The sequence below is a fragment of the Pelodiscus sinensis genome, chromosome 10, assembly GCF_049634645.1.
Source record: "Pelodiscus sinensis isolate JC-2024 chromosome 10, ASM4963464v1, whole genome shotgun sequence".
NCBI lineage: Eukaryota > Metazoa > Chordata > Testudines > Trionychidae > Pelodiscus > Pelodiscus sinensis.
The window spans coordinates 49852709-49871708 of NC_134720.1; the positions used below are offsets into that span (position 1 = coordinate 49852709).

The 19000-nt window shown below is 45.9% G+C and overlaps 1 protein-coding gene across 4 annotated transcripts in view; it reads right to left on the reverse strand.

Moving 5' to 3' along the window:
* Positions 1-6372: 6372 nt before the first annotated feature.
* COPS7B (COP9 signalosome subunit 7B) overlaps positions 6373-19000 on the reverse strand; it is a 40202-nt gene continuing 27574 nt past the window's right edge. For all 4 annotated transcript variants that reach the window (XM_025179168.2, XM_075938153.1, XM_075938152.1 and 1 more), the window contains exons 5-7: positions 16074-16276; positions 12686-12791; positions 6373-7752 (exon numbers count right to left, since the gene is read on the reverse strand). In XM_025179168.2, the coding sequence (XP_025034953.1) occupies positions 7594-7752; positions 12686-12791; positions 16074-16276 (468 nt within the window). In that variant the 3' untranslated portion in view covers positions 6373-7593. The remainder of the gene's footprint in view (positions 7753-12685; positions 12792-16073; positions 16277-19000) is intronic.

Genomic DNA, 19000 nt, shown 5'->3' on the forward strand with positions numbered 1-19000 from the left:
CGTCTCTCCATCTACAAAATAAATAGGGTAACATTTCTCTGCATTGCAAGGACATTGCAAGGGGCTCAGATACTATAGCAATAAACAGCACTAAAATACCTCACTTTGTCACTAAAATGTCTCACTTTGAAGACAAATCTTCCTCTGGGAGGAATTCAGAGGCATTTCTATTCAGCTCAGTTTTTAACCAAACTGATTTTTACAGAAATGTATTTTGAGGGCAAGTTTAATCTCACGGCATTCCTTCATCACATATAACTATCCAGGATAGTACAGGACAGCTGGCAGTTTCTCAGGGTATGTCTACACTGTGGTGCTATTTTGGGATACTTCTGGTATCCTGATACAGCTATTCTGCATCTTTTGAACAAGCCTGTTATTTCGAAATATAACAAGCTCACTATTCCGATGTCTCTATAAACCTCGTTCCACGAGGCATAAGGGACATTTCGGAATAGCGGTTTATTTAGAAATACACTCGAAATAAGCTACGCAATTTGCCTAGGTCAAATTTCAGAGTTTACTTGGAGCCAGGAGTGCAGTGTAGATGCACCTCATGGAGACAGTATTAAAGGAATAGCAGCAATCTCTCCCGATATGAAGGAAAGACCGGAAGGAGAAAAAGAGGCCAATATAACTGCCTTAGGAATTCTTTATAAATCCTACAAAAAGTGGAAGCAAGAACAAATTGCTAAGGATGAGCACAAAAGAAGACGACAAGCAGAAAGGGACAAAATCAGAAAGGCCAACTCATGAGCTACACTTAACGAAGGACATAAAAGGCAAAACATAAGGAGAGAGGTTCTAAAAACACATAAGAAGCAAGAGAAAGACAAAGAAAAATGTAGGTCCACTATTTAGAGAAGAAAGAGACCTAATAATGGATGATACCAAGAAGGCCGAGATGTTTAGTGCCTATTTTGGTTGACTTCACGAAAAGGTTGAATGTTTAACACAGTGAACAAGGAAGAACCACAAGCCAGAATAGGGAAATAACACACTACAAGAATGTTTAGATAAGTTGGAGGTATTCAAGTTGGCAGAGGCTGATGAAATTCACCGTGGAGATTTAAGGAACGAGCAGAAGCAATCTCAGAAGCATTAGTGATTTTCTTCATGGAGCCGGGCAAGGGCCCAGAGGCCGAGAAGGGCAAAAGCAGTGGCAACTGGCAGGAGCTGGGGGGGGCAGGGAGGGCCACCCAGACGGGCAGGGAGGGGGCATGCCATTTAGCAATTAAAATGGTGGTGCACCTCCCACATGCTACCACGAGTCACCCGTGGGCAAACGTAGGACCAATTTTTAAGAAGGGTGAGAAAGAGGAATTATAGAGCAGCCATTCTAACATCAGCACCTAGAGAGATACTGGAATAAATTATTAAATCAATTCGTAACCACCTGGAGAATAAGAAGATGACAAGGCCTAGCCAACATGGATTTGCCAAGAACAAATTGTGCCAAACCAACCTAATTTCCTTCTTTGACAGATTTACTGGGTACACAGCTGGTTGAAAATCCATACTCAAAGAGCTGCCATGAATGGTTTACTGTCCATCTGGAAGAATGTACCTAGTGGGGTCCCATAGAGGATCACATAGTATTCACCATTTTCATCAGAAACTTGGATAATGGAGTGGAGAGTAAGCTTATAAAATGTGCAGCTGACACCAAGTTGGGAGGGGTTGCAAGAATAGCCAGACTGGATCAGACCAATGGTCCATCTAACCAAGTACCTTGTCTTCTGACAATGGCCAATGCCAGATGCTTCAGGGGGAATGAACAGAACTGGGCAATTATTGCATGATCCATCCAGTGTCATCCTGTCTCATCCAGAAACACGATTCTGGATTAGCAGGAGTGTTGTGAGCAAGACATGAGAAGTCATTCTTCCGTTCTACTCTGTGCTGACTAGGCCTCAATTGGAATATTGGGTCCAGTTCTGGGAAACACATCTCAAGAAAGACGTGGAGAAATTGGCGACGGTCCAGAGAAGAGCAACAAGAATGATAAAAGAGCTAGAAAACATGACCTTTGAGGCTGAAGAAATTGGGCAGTTTAGTTTAGGAAAGAGAAGACAGAGGGGATATGACGGCGGTTTTCAAGTATCTAAAAGGGTGTTACAAGGAGGAGGGAAAAAATTGTTCTCCTTGGCCTCTGAGGATACTACAAGAAGCAATGGGCTTAAATTATAGCAAGGGAGGTTTAGGTTGGACATTAGGAAAAACTTCCTAACTGTCAGGGTGGTGACACACTGGAATAAATTGTCTAGGGAGGTTGTGGAATCTCCAACTCTGGAGATATTTAAGAGCAGGTTAGACAGACACCTGTCAGGGATGATTTAGATGGTGCTTGGTCCTGCCGAGAGGGCAGGGGACTGGACTCGATGACCACTTGAGGTCCCTTCCAGTTCTATGAATCTGTGTGAAGCGGCACCTTGTAGGACAGGATAAACTGGTGATCTGGTCTGAAACTAACAATATGAAATTCAACAGACGCACATGTAAAGTACTTCACTTTGCGATGAAAAATCAGGTCCCCATTTTGTACTTGTCAAATACCTGACGAGGTGGCAGAGCTGCTGGAAAGATCTGGGGACGAGAGGGGGCCACAAATTAATTATGAGCCAACAATACGATGCCATGTGCAACAATACGATGCCATTCTGGGAGTATTAACAAGGGTGTTGCATGTAAGCCACAGGGAGTAAGTGTTATACTCCTCTTGGCACTGGTGAGACATCAGCTGGAGTGTTCTGTCTAGTTGGGAAGGCCACACTTTTAAGAGAGATGTGGACAAATTGGAGAGAGGCCTGAGGAGAGTGACAAAAATGATACTAGGTTTAGAAAACGTGATGTGTGAGGGAAGGTTAAAAAACCGGGCACGTTTAGTCTTGAGACAAGACGACTGAGAGGGGACCTGGTAAGAGTCTTCAAATATGGGAAGGGCTGATCCAGAGGGGACTGTGATCAGTAGTTTTCCATGCCCACTGAAGGTAAGACAAGTAGTAACAGGCTTAACCTGCAGCAAGAGAGAGTAGGACGTTTTTCCTAATATCTAACCTAGAGTCAAACACAGATTAGCTAGGGAGGCTGTGGAATCCCTATTATCGGAGGTTTTTACGAAGAGGTTCAAAAATAATCTCTGAAGATGATCCAGGTTTAGTAGGTCCTGTCTTAGCATGGGGAACTAGATGAGATTACCTTTAAGGGCCCTTCCGTCCCATCTCAGCAAAGACAGCATCACCAAATCCTTGGCCCCTTATGTTTCTGGCAGCCCTGCAGGGAATAAACTGGATTTCTGGTTGTCCCAAACATTTCACACTCCGTTCTTGTAGGCAAGGCGGAATTTTAGATGCAGGGTTTGTGTATTTTCTCCTTCCAACAAGAACAGAATGTATTGACTAGAATTCATGCTGCAGGACAGATAGAAGGACAAAGCACCAGGGTTGTATCTTGCTGCACCTCTCCTTCAAAGGGAGGAGATCTCTACTTGCCCACTAGCATTATGCGCCCCCCCAACGCTTCCCTCCCAACTCCTGGTCAGAGTATCTGATAGGCAGAGATCCCAAGTGGCACTGCACTGTCACTGAGGTGTCAGCCTGGGGAGCCATCCCCCAAAACCGTAACTGGCTTCAAAGCATTTCTGTCAACGCAGAGGCTGGTGTTAGATAGAGGCCTGGGTTTAAATGCAGAAGGACCTCACCTATCAACGTAGCCGAGTGTTATTCTTACTGTGCACACCACAAGACTGGCTTATTGTTGGATCTCTTCTGATAGGTAGAGGAAAGGGAAGAGGAATAGGTTTCAAGCAGCCAGAAGAGACAGAAAGGGTCAGCATCCATTGCTGCTGTGCCCTGTCCTAGAAATGCCTGACACTATCCGGGATTCTGTGAGCCATGGCAAGGGTGCCGATAGACATGTGTTGGGAGGAGGCACAGCTCCGCGATACAGCTGCCGATTAGTGCGACAATAGGCTGTGTTCCTCGCTGCTGTTCCCTGTGCTCAGCTCCAGAGCGAACAGGCGCCAATGAAAGGGAAAGCAGAGAATACGACGTGAGACCGACAAGCACCGATGGAGAAGGGAGGGGAGGAGGCAGCTCCCTTTATTTTGTCTCTCCAACTTTCACAGTCTTGGCATCTTGCAGCTGCGGGAGGCAAATGGAAGCTCCTGTGAACAGCCTGGCTGCCATCCCACTGCCATCCTGAAGCAAGGCACAGCTGCAGCGGGCCTGCTGTGAACATTGCCTGGAGCAAGGCATGATGCTATCCTCAACACTGGGAGACAGGAGTGGGGCGAGCCATGTGTTGGCAGGGGCAGCTAGCGTAGGCTGGCACAGAGCAGGCGAGCCCAACGGATCTGCTTTCACATCACTTACGGCACAGCACAAAACCACTTCCACTTCCCGCTTGTATGTTTCGCCAAGAGGAGACAGAGCTCCGCCCCCATCTCCACCTGCCCTCTCCAGCCCATCAATCTGTCACTCAGCATCCAGCGCCACATCAGGCTCCTTGTCCAAACTCTGACTCTGCCCCGCTGCAAGCTGCAGCATCCATGGTAGCCGTGGGGTGTTCCCATACGCCTTGCACTGCTCTCCCTGCATCCTTCCCCTGTTGTTTGTGGCCACACTGTCCCCTTGCTCCCAGAATGGCTCCCAGCCCAATTACCGAGCCACACCCCCACATCCCATATTTCAGCTCCCAAGGTTTGTCTCAGACCGAGCACTCAGTGCAGAGATTACGTTTCCCTCGGTACAGCACATGCTCTACTCTCAAGCACACAAGCCATTTGGGCCAAGCTGCTTGCTTCCCCAGGAGCTCCAGCCCCATCTCTCTCGCCGTAGTGTGCAGAAGGAACAAGTTGTGCTTTGCTGCACAGAGGCACTGCACAAAGCAGGGAAAACAAGGCCTAAGCATCCCACAGGGGCTTTCCGATTTTTGCACCACGATCGTAAAAAACTCAATTGTGAGGAGGCTTCAGCAGACTGAAGCTGTTGCTCTTCAGTGTGGCACAGCGGGTGAGGCTCGCAACGAGCACGAAAAGGGCCAATTCATGTCGATTTCACCGGCATGATCCTGGCACACCGCTGCTTCCTGAAGACCTAAGCCTCTTTCCAGGACCTGCCTCCTCACAAACAGGCTGGCCTGGGACATGAGCGAGCCGTAGAAAGGAGAGGATGGTAGCTGAGGTTGAAAACGCGGCCGTGGCGCCCTGTCATCGTTAGGGCACCAGTTCGCAGGCTGGTTTTTGCAGGGATGGAGGTTTTGCACAATGACCTACAGTTTGCGGTGGCGGTGCAGTGATTTACCTAGAACTCCTCAGTGGGGGACACACCACAAAAATCCAACTGGACCCACCCCCAGAGGCCACAGAGCAAGAGTGCAGGGAGCAGAGCAGAGGCACAGCCAGTTAGGCAACGTGACACAGCTGCTGCCTGGGGAAGGGATACGTTGAAAGGCTACAGAGATGACTTCGTGCTCTAGGCTCGTCAAGACAGTATGAGTCAAGAGCACTTGGGGCTTTTTAATTGATTGCGAGGGGGGAGAGGAAAACAGGAGCTAATCCAGAGGCTGTTGGGATGGAGGCTGCTCTGTTCCTCCCACTTCAGATTGAAGGTAATTTGGATAGTCCCCCTGCCTCCACTATTAGCGGCAGTTGTGTCTGTGCGTAGGTGAAAAGAGTCAGTTACTTCTGCAGATTTAGGTCAAACCCTAGAACAGAGTCTGGGCTAAAGGACGGGATGGTGCAAAAAGCAAAAAATTCAAGCTACCACAAAGAGGAGGAGATGTGTTCTGCATGGGACACGCCTATGAAAGGCCAGCTGAAGCGGCTGGTGGTTGAATTACAGCAAGGTCCCACCCCCACGTACCCCTAGAGAAATCTTCGAACCAAAGAACACATTGGCCCTCCCAGCTGACATGAGCTTCTGCTCACACAGCTGGCCATGCCCAGCACAGAAGCTGCTTCTCACTGCAGAGCGGATAGGTGAACTGAAAGGGAGGTGGGCCAGGCTGTGAAACAGTGCTCAGACAAGCTGAGAGGCACTCCCGAGGAGGCACACACTTTGCAAAGACTAGGACAGTGAAGTAGGACAGCCTCAATCCTTGAGCCCGACCTAGAGGATAAGACCCAGGAGACCTGGGTGCAGGCCCTGGCTCTGATACAGACCACTTCCATGGCCATGGGCAAGTCTCTGCATCTCTCTCGGCCTCAGCTCCTATCTGTAAAGTGGGAAGGACACTTCCCTGCCTGCCAGGGATGTGTCAACATGGAGTCAGTCAGCAGGGTGCTCCAATGAGCCAGCTGCGAGGGCTGGGTCCGCACCCAAGTAGCCTCACCCATGCTTGCCCACAGCTGCTCCAAAGCCAAGACTCCACTTTTACATTAAATCAGCATTTAATTTGTTCCAAAATGCACTTTTTCGTATGAATTGCAGTTTAGATCTCTACCCTGCCCTCCCCTTAAAAAAAACAAGAACAAAAAAACAAATACAGCCACCAACCTCCCCCACGAGGTACAAGTCCCCTGAAGTGAGCCTGTAACAAACAGCAAACCAAACAAAGGCTGAAATGCTTTAGAATCACAACAATGTACAAAAAAAAGAGTAAAATACAACCTGAAACTGTTCAAGTTCAGAAAGGCTAGTAAAGTCCATCGCTTCAGCAGGGGATGCCACGCCTGTCAGCGGGTTCTGGGTCACTGGCCTGCTACCGGGTCACAGCAGCTCCTCTTCCACACCAAAGTTCATCGGTAGGCACGGGCGAGAAGGTGTTATGCATTAAAGATTTCAAGAGGGGAACAATTCGCAAGCAGGCCTGGGAGGCAGAGACAGTGAGAAGGACCATGACTTCCGACAGGTCCCCAGCCACCTGCGATACGGAGCGCTCGAGAGAGAGCAGCTTGCTTCTTCCTCGCCGCGTTGAAGCCTCCCAGCTGGAGACTATTTCTTTAAATCAGTGGCCAATTAATAGGCTTAGTGAGGGCAGTGAACAGATTAGTAAACGCAGCCCAGCACTGGATCTCCCCGTCACAGCGTGAGGTAGAGTGTGAATAAAAATACTGGGGGCATGGGGAAGGTTCAAGGTTTCAGCGTAGAGAAGCTCCTGGCCTGGAAATTTTTTGCCTTCCCTTTGGGACTGGAGAGATCTGTGTAGGTAGCTTCCTCTCCCCCAGCCTGGCTTCAACAGCAAAGTCCCAATCTTGGGAGTCAGTGGATTTGCCATGGAAGAAATTCTCTTGAGCGCTAGATCAGCCTAGCCACTTCCTCACAAGAGGGAGCACAGGAAGGCCGGCTGGGAGGGAGCAAAACCTTCCAGAGATTCCATTCCCCTGGTGTCAGGGGTTTTCTGCACCTCAGGGGAATGATCTCTGCCTGAAAGTCCTTCTTGCAAGGCCTAGGAAAGCAGGTGACATCTTGGACATGAATGAGATTTGCACACTGTAGCCAGGCATGGCCACTTAGGGGCTGAATTCAAATCAGGGCTTTTTATTTGCCAGCCTGGAGAGGACTGGCCCAGAACCCACCGAAAAGGAGACACAAGGCCTTTGTTGCTCCTTCTGGCATCATTCATAGCTGAGTGATGGCTACATGGCAGGTTCTAGTGGCGGCTGGAGACCAGCCCTTTGACTTTGGACATCTTCTTTGTGGGCTGCCTTTGCTCTGCGTGGGGAGGACACTCTCGCTCTGCCAGCTGCTGTTCCATCTCTTGTGCTGACGACGAGGCCGTGGCTTTTAAGGTTTTCTTTATGTTTGTGACCTGGACGAGAAGAGACAGCGAATCAGCATTTACTTCTTCCACCCCATAGCAGAGAGGAAGTCCCTTGCTGCACATAGAATGGAAATGCCCTTGAGTTCTGAGAGTGGATACAAATCTCCCTGTAAACACACATTAAACCCTTTAGATTTGAGTTGATTAGCTGTCAGCATTAACAACCTGTGGGTGACCTGACCTAGTAATACTCTACATTGCACCTGGGTTGGAGGCAATTGGTGGCTGCAGATATCTGTTACTACACTCTGGGAGTAGCACAGTGACAAGCAAGCAAGACTTTCTACTGTTTGACTGCAGCCCCTCAGTGTCTGTTTACAGACAGGGAGTATCTGGGGATATGCACAGAGGAAAAAAACCCACGTAGAACAGCTCTGCAGAATGAAGGGAAGGTACAAGTACTTGGAGCTATCAGCCAGCTGATCAATGGTAGGAATGGAGGCTACCCTCCGACATTGGGGGTGTTTGACAAGCAAGCACATGCATCAGCTAACAGTGGGAAGTGCCATCTGCATGGTCCCTCACCCTGCAAACACTGGCACTCGAGGGGTTGCCACGAAAAGAATTAGTGAGCTGACAAGTGTAGCCTGAAATGAACATAGGAGTCAAGAGCCCAGACTCCTCAGGGCTAGAAACAGATGACAAACCCAATGTATCCTGGGTACCAGCCAAGTCACCGACTATAAACAGCTTTGAAAGGCCAGTGTGCACCTGCAGCGACGCAGAAGGCTGAAAGAAATAAACCTCCAGCTAATTCCAGGAGGACTATTCTCACCTCTGTGCAGTTGTATTAGTCACGATTTGTTCTCTCAAGCAAATACAATCAGCAGACTAAAACCACATGCTTATGCTGCCCTCTGCTGACCATCTCTGGATATTATAACAATTAGGGGGAAAACATTTTGTCTCAAATTCTCAAAAAGCAATTTCAGGATTTTGGGTACCATTTTGGGGTTCTCAAACTGACACTCTCAACTATTTCTGAAAGTATGGGCCATTTAAGACCCATCCAGTGAATGACAAACCTCTATTAAGAGAATTCAAGTTGGATATCCAAAATCACTAGCCATTTTTTGAAAATGTAATCCCTTGTAATCCCATTCCTTGGGATGGCAAGACGCTGTCCATATTTGCAAGATTAACAAATGAGGCTCTCTCAGCAATGGAAACAGTTTTCAAAAGCACCTTCTGCAGCTAAAATGTTGGGTTCCTGAGGAAAAGTTATACTGCACTTTCTCCGGTTGAGATGGAATTCAGAGAGATGGCTAGGAATAGCTCTGGAGACATTTTCAACAGCATTCTAGGTTCACATTAATTATTTGTTCTTACCGTAAAATCGCGAGTATAATGCGTACTTTTTTCCTGGTTTTTTTAGCATCAAAGTCGGGGTGCGCATTAGCCATAGGAGGCTTTTTTTTAAAGTTTTCATTTGGCGGTTCCGCGGCAGTTAATTAATCGCTGGACAACACAGGTTAAGTTGATTTTTATTAGCACAGACAAGCAACTATATACAGTTTCCCCTTTATTCGGCTCTGGTGAGGCCACATCTGGGTTATTGCGTCCAGTTCTGGGCCCTCCACTACAAAAAAGGATGTGGACGCATTGGAGAGGGTCCAGTGGAGGGCAACCAAAATGATTAGGGGGCTGGAGCATATGACCTATGAGGAGAGGCTGAGGGACTTGGGTCTGTTTAGTCTGCAGAAGCGAAGAGTGAGGGGGGACTTGATAGCAGCCTTCAACTTCCTGAAGGGAGGTTCCAAAGAGGATGGAGAGAGGCTGTTCTCAGTAGTGACAGATAGCAGAACAAGGAGCAATGGGCTCAAGTTGTGGTGGGAGAGGTCCAGGTTGGATATTAGGAAAAACTATTTCACTAGGAGAGTGGTGAAGCACTGGAATGGGTTACCTAGGGAAGTAGTGGAGTCTCTATCCCTAGCGGTGTTTAAGTCTCAGCTTGACAAAGCCCTGGCTGGGTTGATTTAGTAGGGATTGGTCCTGCCTAGAACAGGGGGCTGGACTTGATGACCTTCTGAGGTCTTTTCCAGCTCTATGGTTCTATGATTCTATGAAAAAGGTAAGTTAAACAAATGAAATCAACCCTGCAGCGCAAACAAGCAAATATGTTAATTGATCTTCTACTCATCTTCGAAGCTCTCGAATTCGCTTTTGTTAGAATCTTCCTCGAACAGACGAGCAATATCTTCCGGGGTATAGTCCTCGACATCTTCATCCAGGTAATACAAATCATTGTCATCTTCGCATACCGGTAATTCACCCTTGGCCGATTCATCGTTGCTCGGATCCATCCACAGGGCATCATCCTCGCTGCCATCCATAGCATTAGAGACGCTGCATTTCAGAAACCCCTTTCTTATCATAACGGGATCAAGTTCAAGCCAGACATCCGCTATCCACTGGGTAACATCTTGCAACATCGGTGTTTGCATACGTACACCTGCAGTAAATGTATGTTCACCTTCCAACAACCAGGTGTTCCATTTCTTGCATAGTGCATCTTTCAATGGCTTGTTAACTGTCACGTCAAGCGGTTGCAACATTTTGGTCATTCCACCAGGAATAATTGCCAAGTCTGTTTTGTCCTGCTGAAGCCTTTTCTTTATGGATGGCATACGATGACACCGATATGCATCCAAAACTATTAGAGACCGCTTTCTCATAAGTCCACCCAGCCGCTTTGCCCAAACCATCTGTAGCCAATCAAGCATTAAAGCTTTGTCAATCCAGCCTTTAGGGTGAACATGCACGTGAACGGTGTTTGGGAATATAACATTCTTCGGCATTTTCTTGCGCTTGAACACAATATAAGGAGGCAGCTTCATTCCGTTGGCCATGCAAGAAAGCATTACGTTAAACCTAGACTTTTCATGGCCTGTGGTAGCAATGGAGACAGTCTTGGCACCTTTCACTTCAAGCGTTCTGTCGTAGGGATTATAGAAATTTAATGGTGTCTGATCTGCGTTACCAATTAATGAAAGGACGTAGCAGTGCTGCTTGTGTAGTTTTATGATAAACTTTTGGAACTGTAGTAACTTGGTGTCTGAGTCCATGGGTATCTTCTGTGTGATTGTTGTTCAGCGTCGGACCGATAGGCCATGGCGATTCATGAACTGATCGTCCCAGCCATACGAAGCTTTAAACCCGGCTGTGTTAGCACACATTTTGGCAATGGTCAAAGTCTTCATCTAACCTCCACAATGCTAACACCACCGCCTTGCTGTCTACGCTCAGCAATCCATTCAACCAGCTTGGCCTCCAACTCAGGATATGCAGTGCTTTTACCTTGCTCAGCCATCTTCATCCAAGGCAGCGCTTGCAGGTGTTCTTTCTGCCGTCTCCAAAGCCGAATGTTAGACTCTGCTATGTCATCAAATTCATTGCTGGGCAGCTCTGTTGCCATGAGCCTCAGCATAGCTAACAACTAAGTTTTTCAGCGGTCGTGTAAGATCGCCGACAACTCATGGCATCCCAAAGAGAGCATGAAACGCCGCGCACTATATACTCATGCGCTCACGCGTGATTACCCGGCAATACAAAAAGGCAAGACAAAATACGGCAAAGTCGGAGTGCGCATTATAAATAAGAATTCAGTTTATTCTGGGATTCTAACGTTTAAAAGGTAGGTGTGCATTATGCATAGATGCACATTATACTCGCGATTTTACGATAAGTCTCAGCCATGTTAGCCTGTATCTGCAAAAACAATGAAGACAAACAGATTTATTTGAGCATAAGCTTTCATGGGTTAAAAACCACCTTCTCAGATGCAATATGCATCTAATGAAGTGGTTTTTACCGACAAAAGTTTATGCCCAAATAAATCTGTTAATCTTTAAAGTGCCACAGGACTTATTTTTATTTGCTCTTATTCTTTCTGGATTTTCATTATTCACTTTGAAATCCATAGTTGCAGAAACATCAGATTACTGTTGTGTTTTAAAAAAAATAGTTTTCTAACAAAGCAACACAAGGAACTCCCAAGCAAGTTTATAAAGGAAGACTCAGAAACCCGGTTTTGCTCATCAGCGAAGGTAAGTATAGTGGGGGGGGGAAGAGGAATCTGTCCTAGAGGGTTCATCATCACAAGACTAGCACACCTTTTCGGGCATGATTGACAGTCTCTGGCTAGCAAGCAGAAGCCCTGGCTGAACTGCAGGTAGTGCTGTAAAGTAGGGATGTTACATTTAGATTAATTGGCTAATCGAATAGTTGATGCAATTTGCATTGACTATTCGATTAGTCAATAAAGGGACCTCTGCCTTTGAAATGCAGCAGCAGCTCCAGGGCTTCAAGGCAAAAGTGCTGCAGGGAGCACAGGGCCAGTGGGGGACTCAAGCATTCCACTGCTGGCCCTGAGCACCTCACTGCATTCAAAGTGACAGACCCCAGCTACCCGGGCTACTCGTGGTGTTTCAAAGCAGCAGACCCCAGGCTCCATGCAGTGTTTCTGCTTTTGGAATGCAGCCCAGGCCAGCTGGGGACTCCCCAGCTGGCCCTGGGCTGCATGTGGCATTTCAAAGCGGCAATGCCACATGGAGCCCAGGGTCTGGCACTCAGGCTCTATGCGGTGCTGCCGCTTTGAACCACCCTTCCTCTTCCCCCTCACCCCTTGCTGCCTCTTTTTGATAGAGGCAGCAAGGGGGGGAAGCGACTAGTTCACTAGTGTGTTGACTATCCGATAAGCATTTGCTTATTGGATAGTCGACTAGTCGTTCACTTCCCTACTGCACGGCACTGCTGATATCCCTCAATCTTTGCAAGAGAAGGCTACAAGAGTCCTGCTCACATTAAGCGTGAGCCAAGCCCCTTAGTTTCTCACTTTAATAAGCACAGAAATTCACCACGAGAAACTTGGTGTATCAGACACACTTATCACCAGAGCGGACAGGAGAGCTTCCACACCTACCTCTGTCTCGACCTGCTGCTGAGTTCGGTTGTGGTTCTCTTTGTACTGATTGGCTCTAAGCACTTGCTGTTCAATTCCTAACAGAACTGCTTCACACCCATCACACCTGAAAATGGAACAACACTCATGCATTCAATGCTGGATTGCTTGAAAGGGACACTCACTTTGGGGGGGGGGAAGAGGGGAATCACAGTTCTGTCTGAAAAAGTCTGGGGACTTATATTTACATTAGCAACTAAGATGATTAGAGATGAAAGAACTTAGAGGGAAAAGATGTTTTATTCTGTTTCAGTCTGTTTACTGTGTGTCTCACAGCACTACTTTGCACCTACTCAGTTTCACTGCTCCATTGATGGTCAGTCTAAAAGGAATTTACACACTTCCTTGTGCCCTGAAATTTAATATGTGCCAGCAGCAGCAGAGCCAAAGCTGAAACAAGAGAGGTAGTAAACAGGTGTGTGAACAGAGAGGAAGCAGAGGCTGGTCCCAGCATGTCTGGAGGAATTGCTCTATTAGATCCTATTAGATTCACCACAAAGAAGCCAAAAAACATGTTCAAACTTTTTTCAAAGAGCAGGAATTGCTACTGAAAAGGGGATATATTAGAAACTTGGGTTTTTTAATTACTCAGAAAATAAGGGTGCGTCTACACAGCACCCTAAACTCAAAATAAGATACACAAATTGCATATCTTATTTCAATTCTATTTCAAAATTGCTTATTTTGAAATTTGGAGTGTCTTCACAGCACCAAATTTCAAAATAATGCACTATTTTGCAACATCCCTTCACCCTCATGAAACGAGGGTTACAGGGGATGCCGAAACAGCACGCCTGTTATTTCGAAAAATATTTTACCTCTGGTATCCCGAAATGGCTGCGCAGTGTAGACATACCCTAAGAGTGACACTGATAAGGTCCCCCTAAGAAATAAACAAATTGGATGACAAGAACACTCCTTCACTAAGGGCAGATCTAGTCTTTAAAGTGCTACATAGTCCTGTATTTTGTTTCAGCTACACCAGACTAACACGGCTACATTTCTATCACTATGACTTCCTTTATGCTTCTTGTTCTGACTTTCTTTACACTTCCTGTTCTAGGGTCCTGGAATCAAGGAGAGAGCAATCAATGGTCTATTTAGCATGTGTCCACTAGACCTGTAAATCAATCACCACAGTGCCCATCTGCTGGTACATGTAGGCATGCTCTCAAAGAAGGTCTCAACTTTCAATCACAGCGGAAAAGGTACTCAAGTGGGAAGGAATAGAAAGGGACTCAAGCAATGCAAAAAGATCCAAGAAGCTACTGCACTACTTCCTTGGAGGGGAGGTGGTAGGGAAGAGGAATGGAGAAGGGAAGAGAGAAAAACTAAGTGACCCAAGTTACCACACTTACCCAGCTACTTAATCTTAGTTATTTCTAATGCATCCATAATAGCTAGACAACAACTGTATTATGTAGTAAAGTGGGAATTAGTCACAGTCCTTGTGACATAGAAAAATGGCAACTCCTCTGGGTAATGGAGGAATCCTACAGGAAGAAATGAAAGGCAGTTTCCTAGAAAAATGGTAAAAATACACTAGAATAATCAAAGTAAAATGGTCTCAGCCAAAAGCATGAGGTCTGTTTCATCTCCAGCAATGAAGGGAGGCCTACAGAGATTTCTGAAGCACTTCAGAAGTGAAGTTTAAAGTACCGTGACTCCAAGATACAGTTTGGTAAGATTTGTCTGAGTAATTCTCATCACCAAAGGGTTAGTGGACAAAGAGAAGGAAGACGGTGGCATTCTATAAGTAATAAACAGGATGATATTCAATAAGGACAAATGCAAAGCACTCCATTTAGAAAGGAACAATCAGTTGCACACATTCAAAATGGGAAATGACTGCCTAGGAAGGAGCACTGCAGAAAGGGGTCTGGGGGTCACAGTGGATCACAAGCTAAATAAGTCAACAATGTGATACTGTCACAAAAGAAGCAAACATGACTCTGAGATGCATTAACAGGAGTGTGGTGAATAAGACACGAGAAGTCATTCTTCCGCTCTACTCTGCACTGATTAGGCCTCAACTGGAGTACTGTGTCCAGTTCTGGCTGCCACATTTCAAGAAAGATTTGGAGAAATTGGAGAAGGTCCAGAGAAGAGCAACAAAAATGATTAAAGGACTAGAAAACATGACCTAAGAGGGAAGGCTGAAGAAACTGGGCTTGTTTAGTTTAGAAAACAGAAAAGTGATAGGGGATATGATAGCAGTTTTCAAGTATCTAAAAAGGTGTTACAAGGAGGAGGGAGAACAATTGTTCTCTTTTGCCTCTGAGGATAGGACAAGAAGCAATGGGCTTAAACTGCAGCAAGGGGGGTTTAGGCTGGACATTAGGAAAAATTTCCTGTGATCACTGGATATTCCTGTTAAGCACTGGAATAAATTGCCTAGGGAGTGTGTGGAATCTCCATCACTGGAGATATTTAAAAGCAGGTTAGACAGACACCTGTCAGAGATGATCTACACCAGGACTACTCAACTTTGGAAGCCCCGGGGGCCACAATGTTACTCACAGCACACGCTGAGGGCCTCAACTTAAGTCTTGTTTCATATACATGCAAATATATATGCAAATAGCTTCTTTCACACAATGCCACAGCACTCCTGGCACCTCCTTCTTAGGGGCTAGAAATGCTGACACCCTGCACCCGTCCCACCCAGCCTGTCCAATTGCGTCTTTCAATGCTCATCCCACCTGGGAGATGCCTCGCCATTGTGGAGTGTGTTCCTGGTGGAGGCCATGTTCAAAAGCTCCCACCTGTGGGCTGCATGTTGAGCCCCGCATAAACCCAAACTGCACTGAGGGCCGCAAACAAACAAGCTGTGGGCCACATGTTGAATAGCCCTGATCTAGACAGTGCTTGGTCCTGCTCTGAGCAGGGACTGGACTTGATGACCTCTTGAGGTCCCTTCCAGTTCTAGGATTCTATAAGCAGCAATGGGCTTAAGTTGCAGAAAAGGAAGTTGAGGTTGGATATTAGGAAAAACTTCCTGTGAGGCTGGTTAAGTCTGAAATAAATTGCCTAAGGAGGTTTTGGAATTTCTATTATTGGAGATTAAGAGTAGATTAGACAAACATCTAATTGCCTAGATCAGGGGTGGCAAACTTTTTGGCCTGAGGGCCACATTGGGATTCCAAAATTATATGGAGGGCTGTCTAGGAAAGGCTAGGGGAAGATGTCAGGTTTTTGTCCAGGAGGGGACTTTTAATGGTATAAGAGTACTAATAAATGGAATATACTGAAACTAAGCCAACCTTTAATTCTTATAGGATTCTGAAAGAACAGGATGAGCTATTTCCTTTGAGACATTCCTAAACAGGTAGAAGAGCCTCCTGCTCACCATTCTTGAAGCGTTTTAATAATATTACTGATGTCCTTCTTTTGAATGTCTCTGCCGATACAGAAATCCACCTCCAGCACCTGGTTGCGCTGATCCAGTTTCCCCTGAATAATGTCTGTATACACAGCTTCAATGATTAGATCTTCCAGCTCCCTCAGATTCCTCATGTCCAGATCTTTGAGCAACACAGAGTAAGGAATGCACTAGAAACAGGAAATCCAAGAACAAACAGTCACTCCTAGGCACAGAATGGAAAGCTGAGCTTAGACTGGAAGTAGGACTAGTAGAAACATGCAATCAAACCAACGTTTACTTGCAGGATGTGTACAATAAACAGTGAGTGAGTGGAACAAAGGAGGCAGCTACTATTAGATTATGTCACACATAAGACGATAAGCTTTTATTACAGTAAGTTCTGGAGAGTGGGTTTGAGTGGCAGCATTGTGAAGGATAAAACAGTCAGTTCCCACCCCACCCTACCTAGAATGATAGAATCATAGAATAATAGGACTGGAAGGGACCTCAAGAGGTCATCGAGTCCAGCCCCCCGCCCTCAAGGCAGGACCAAGCTCTGTCTACACCATCCCTGACAGATGTCTATCTAACCTGTTCTTAAATATCTCCAGAGAGGGAGATTCTACCACCTCCCTTGGCAATTTATTCCAATATTTGACCACCCTGACAGTTAGGAATTTTTTCCTAATGTCCAATCTAAACCTCCCCTGCTGCACTTTAAGCCCATTACTCCTTGTCTTGTCCTCAGAAACCAAGAGGAACAAATTTTCTCCTTCCTCCTTGTGACACCCTTTTAGATATTTGAAAACCGCTATCATGTCCCCCCTTAATCTTCTTTTTTCCAAACTAAACAAGCCCAGTTCATGAAGCCTGGCTTCATAGGTCATGTTCTCTAAACCTTTAATCATTCTTGTCGCTCTTCTCTGTACCATTTCCAATTTCTCCACATCTTTCTTGAGATGTGGTGCCCAGAACTGGACACAGTACTCCAGCTGAGGCCTAACGAGCGCAGAGTAGAGTGGCAGAATGACTTCACGAGTTTTGCTTACAACACACCTGTTGATACAACCTAGAATCATATTTGCTTTTTTTGCAACAGCATCACACTGTTGACTCATATTCAACTTGTGGTCCACTATGACCCCTAGATCCCTTTCCGCCATGCTCCTTCCTAGACAGTCGCTTCCCATCTTGTATGTATGGAACTGATTGTTCCTTCCTAAGTGGAGCACTTTGCATTTCTCTTTATTAAACCTCATCCTGTTTACCTCTGACCATTTCTCTAACTTGCTAAGGTCATTTTGAATTATGTCTCTATCCTCCAAAGAAGTCGCAACCCCACCCAGTTTGGTATCATCTGCAAACTTAATAAGCGTACTCTCTATCCCAATATCTACATCATTGATGAAGATATTGAACAGTACGGGTCCCAAAACAGACCCTTGAGGAACTCCACTTGTTATCCCTTTCCAGCAGGATTTAGAACCGTTAACAACAACTCTCTGACTACGGTTATCCAGCCAATTATGCACCCACCTTATCGTGGCCCTATCTAAGTTATATTTGCCTAGTTTATCAATAAGAATATCATGCGAGACCGTATCAAATGCCTTACTAAAGTCTAGGTAATATGACATCCACCGCTTCTCCCTTATCCACAAGGCTCGTTATCTTATCAAAGAAAGCTATCAGATTAGTTTGGCATGACTTGTTCTTCACAAACCCATGCTGGCTATTCCCTATCACTTTATTACCTTCCAAGTGTTTGCATATGATTTCCTTAATTACCTGCTCCATTATCTTCCCTGGGACAGACGTTAAACTGACCGGTCTGTAGTTTCCTGGGTTGTTCTTATTCCCCTTTTTATAGATGGGCACAATATTTGCCCTTTTCCAGTCTTCTGGAATCTCCCCTGTCTGCCATGATTTTTCAAAGATCATAGCTAAAGGCTCAGATACCTCCTCTATCAGCTCCTTGAGTATCCTGGGATGCATTTCATCAGGACCTGGTGACTTGCTGACATCTAACTTTCCTAAGTGATTTTTAACTTGTTCTTTGTGTATCCTATCTTCTAAACTTACCCTCTCTCTGCTTGTATTCACTACGTTAGGCACACCTCCAGACTTCTCGGTGAAGACCGAAACAAAGAAGTCATTGAGCATCTCCGCCATTTCCAAGTTCCCTGTTACTGCTTTTCCCTCCTCACTAAGCAGTGGGCCTACCCTGTCCTTGGTCTTCCTCTTGCTTTTAATGTATTTATAAAAGGTCTTCTTGTTTCCCTTTATGCCTGTAGCTAGTTTGATCTCATTTTGTGCCTTTGCCTTTCTAATCTTGCCCCTGCATTCCCGTGTTGCTTGCCTATATTCATCCTTTGTTAGTTGTCCTAGTTTCCATTTTTTATATGACTTCTTTTTTATTTTGAGATCATGCAAGATCTCCTTGTTAAGCCAAGCTGGTCTTTTGCCATATTTTCTATCTTTCCTACACAGCGGAATGGTTTGCTTTTGGGCCCTTAACAACGTCCCTTTGAAATACTTCCAACTCTCCTCAGTTGTTTTTCCCTTCAGTCTTGCTTCCCATGGGACCTTACCTACAAGTTCTCTGAGCTTATCAAAATCTGCCTTCCTGAAATCCATTACCTCAATTGTGCTGGTCTCCCTTCTACCTTTCCTTAAGATCACGAACTCTATTATTTCGTGGTCACTGTCCCCTATACTGTCTTCCACTTTCAAGTTCTCAACTAGTTCCTCCCTATTTGTTAAAACCAAATCCAGAACAGCTTCTCCTCTGGTAGCTTTTTCAACCTTCTGAAACAGGAAGTTGTCTCCAATGCAGTCCAGAAACTTATTGGATAGCCTGTGCCTCACTGTGTTAGTTTCCCAACATATGTCTGGAAAGTTGAAGTCCCCCA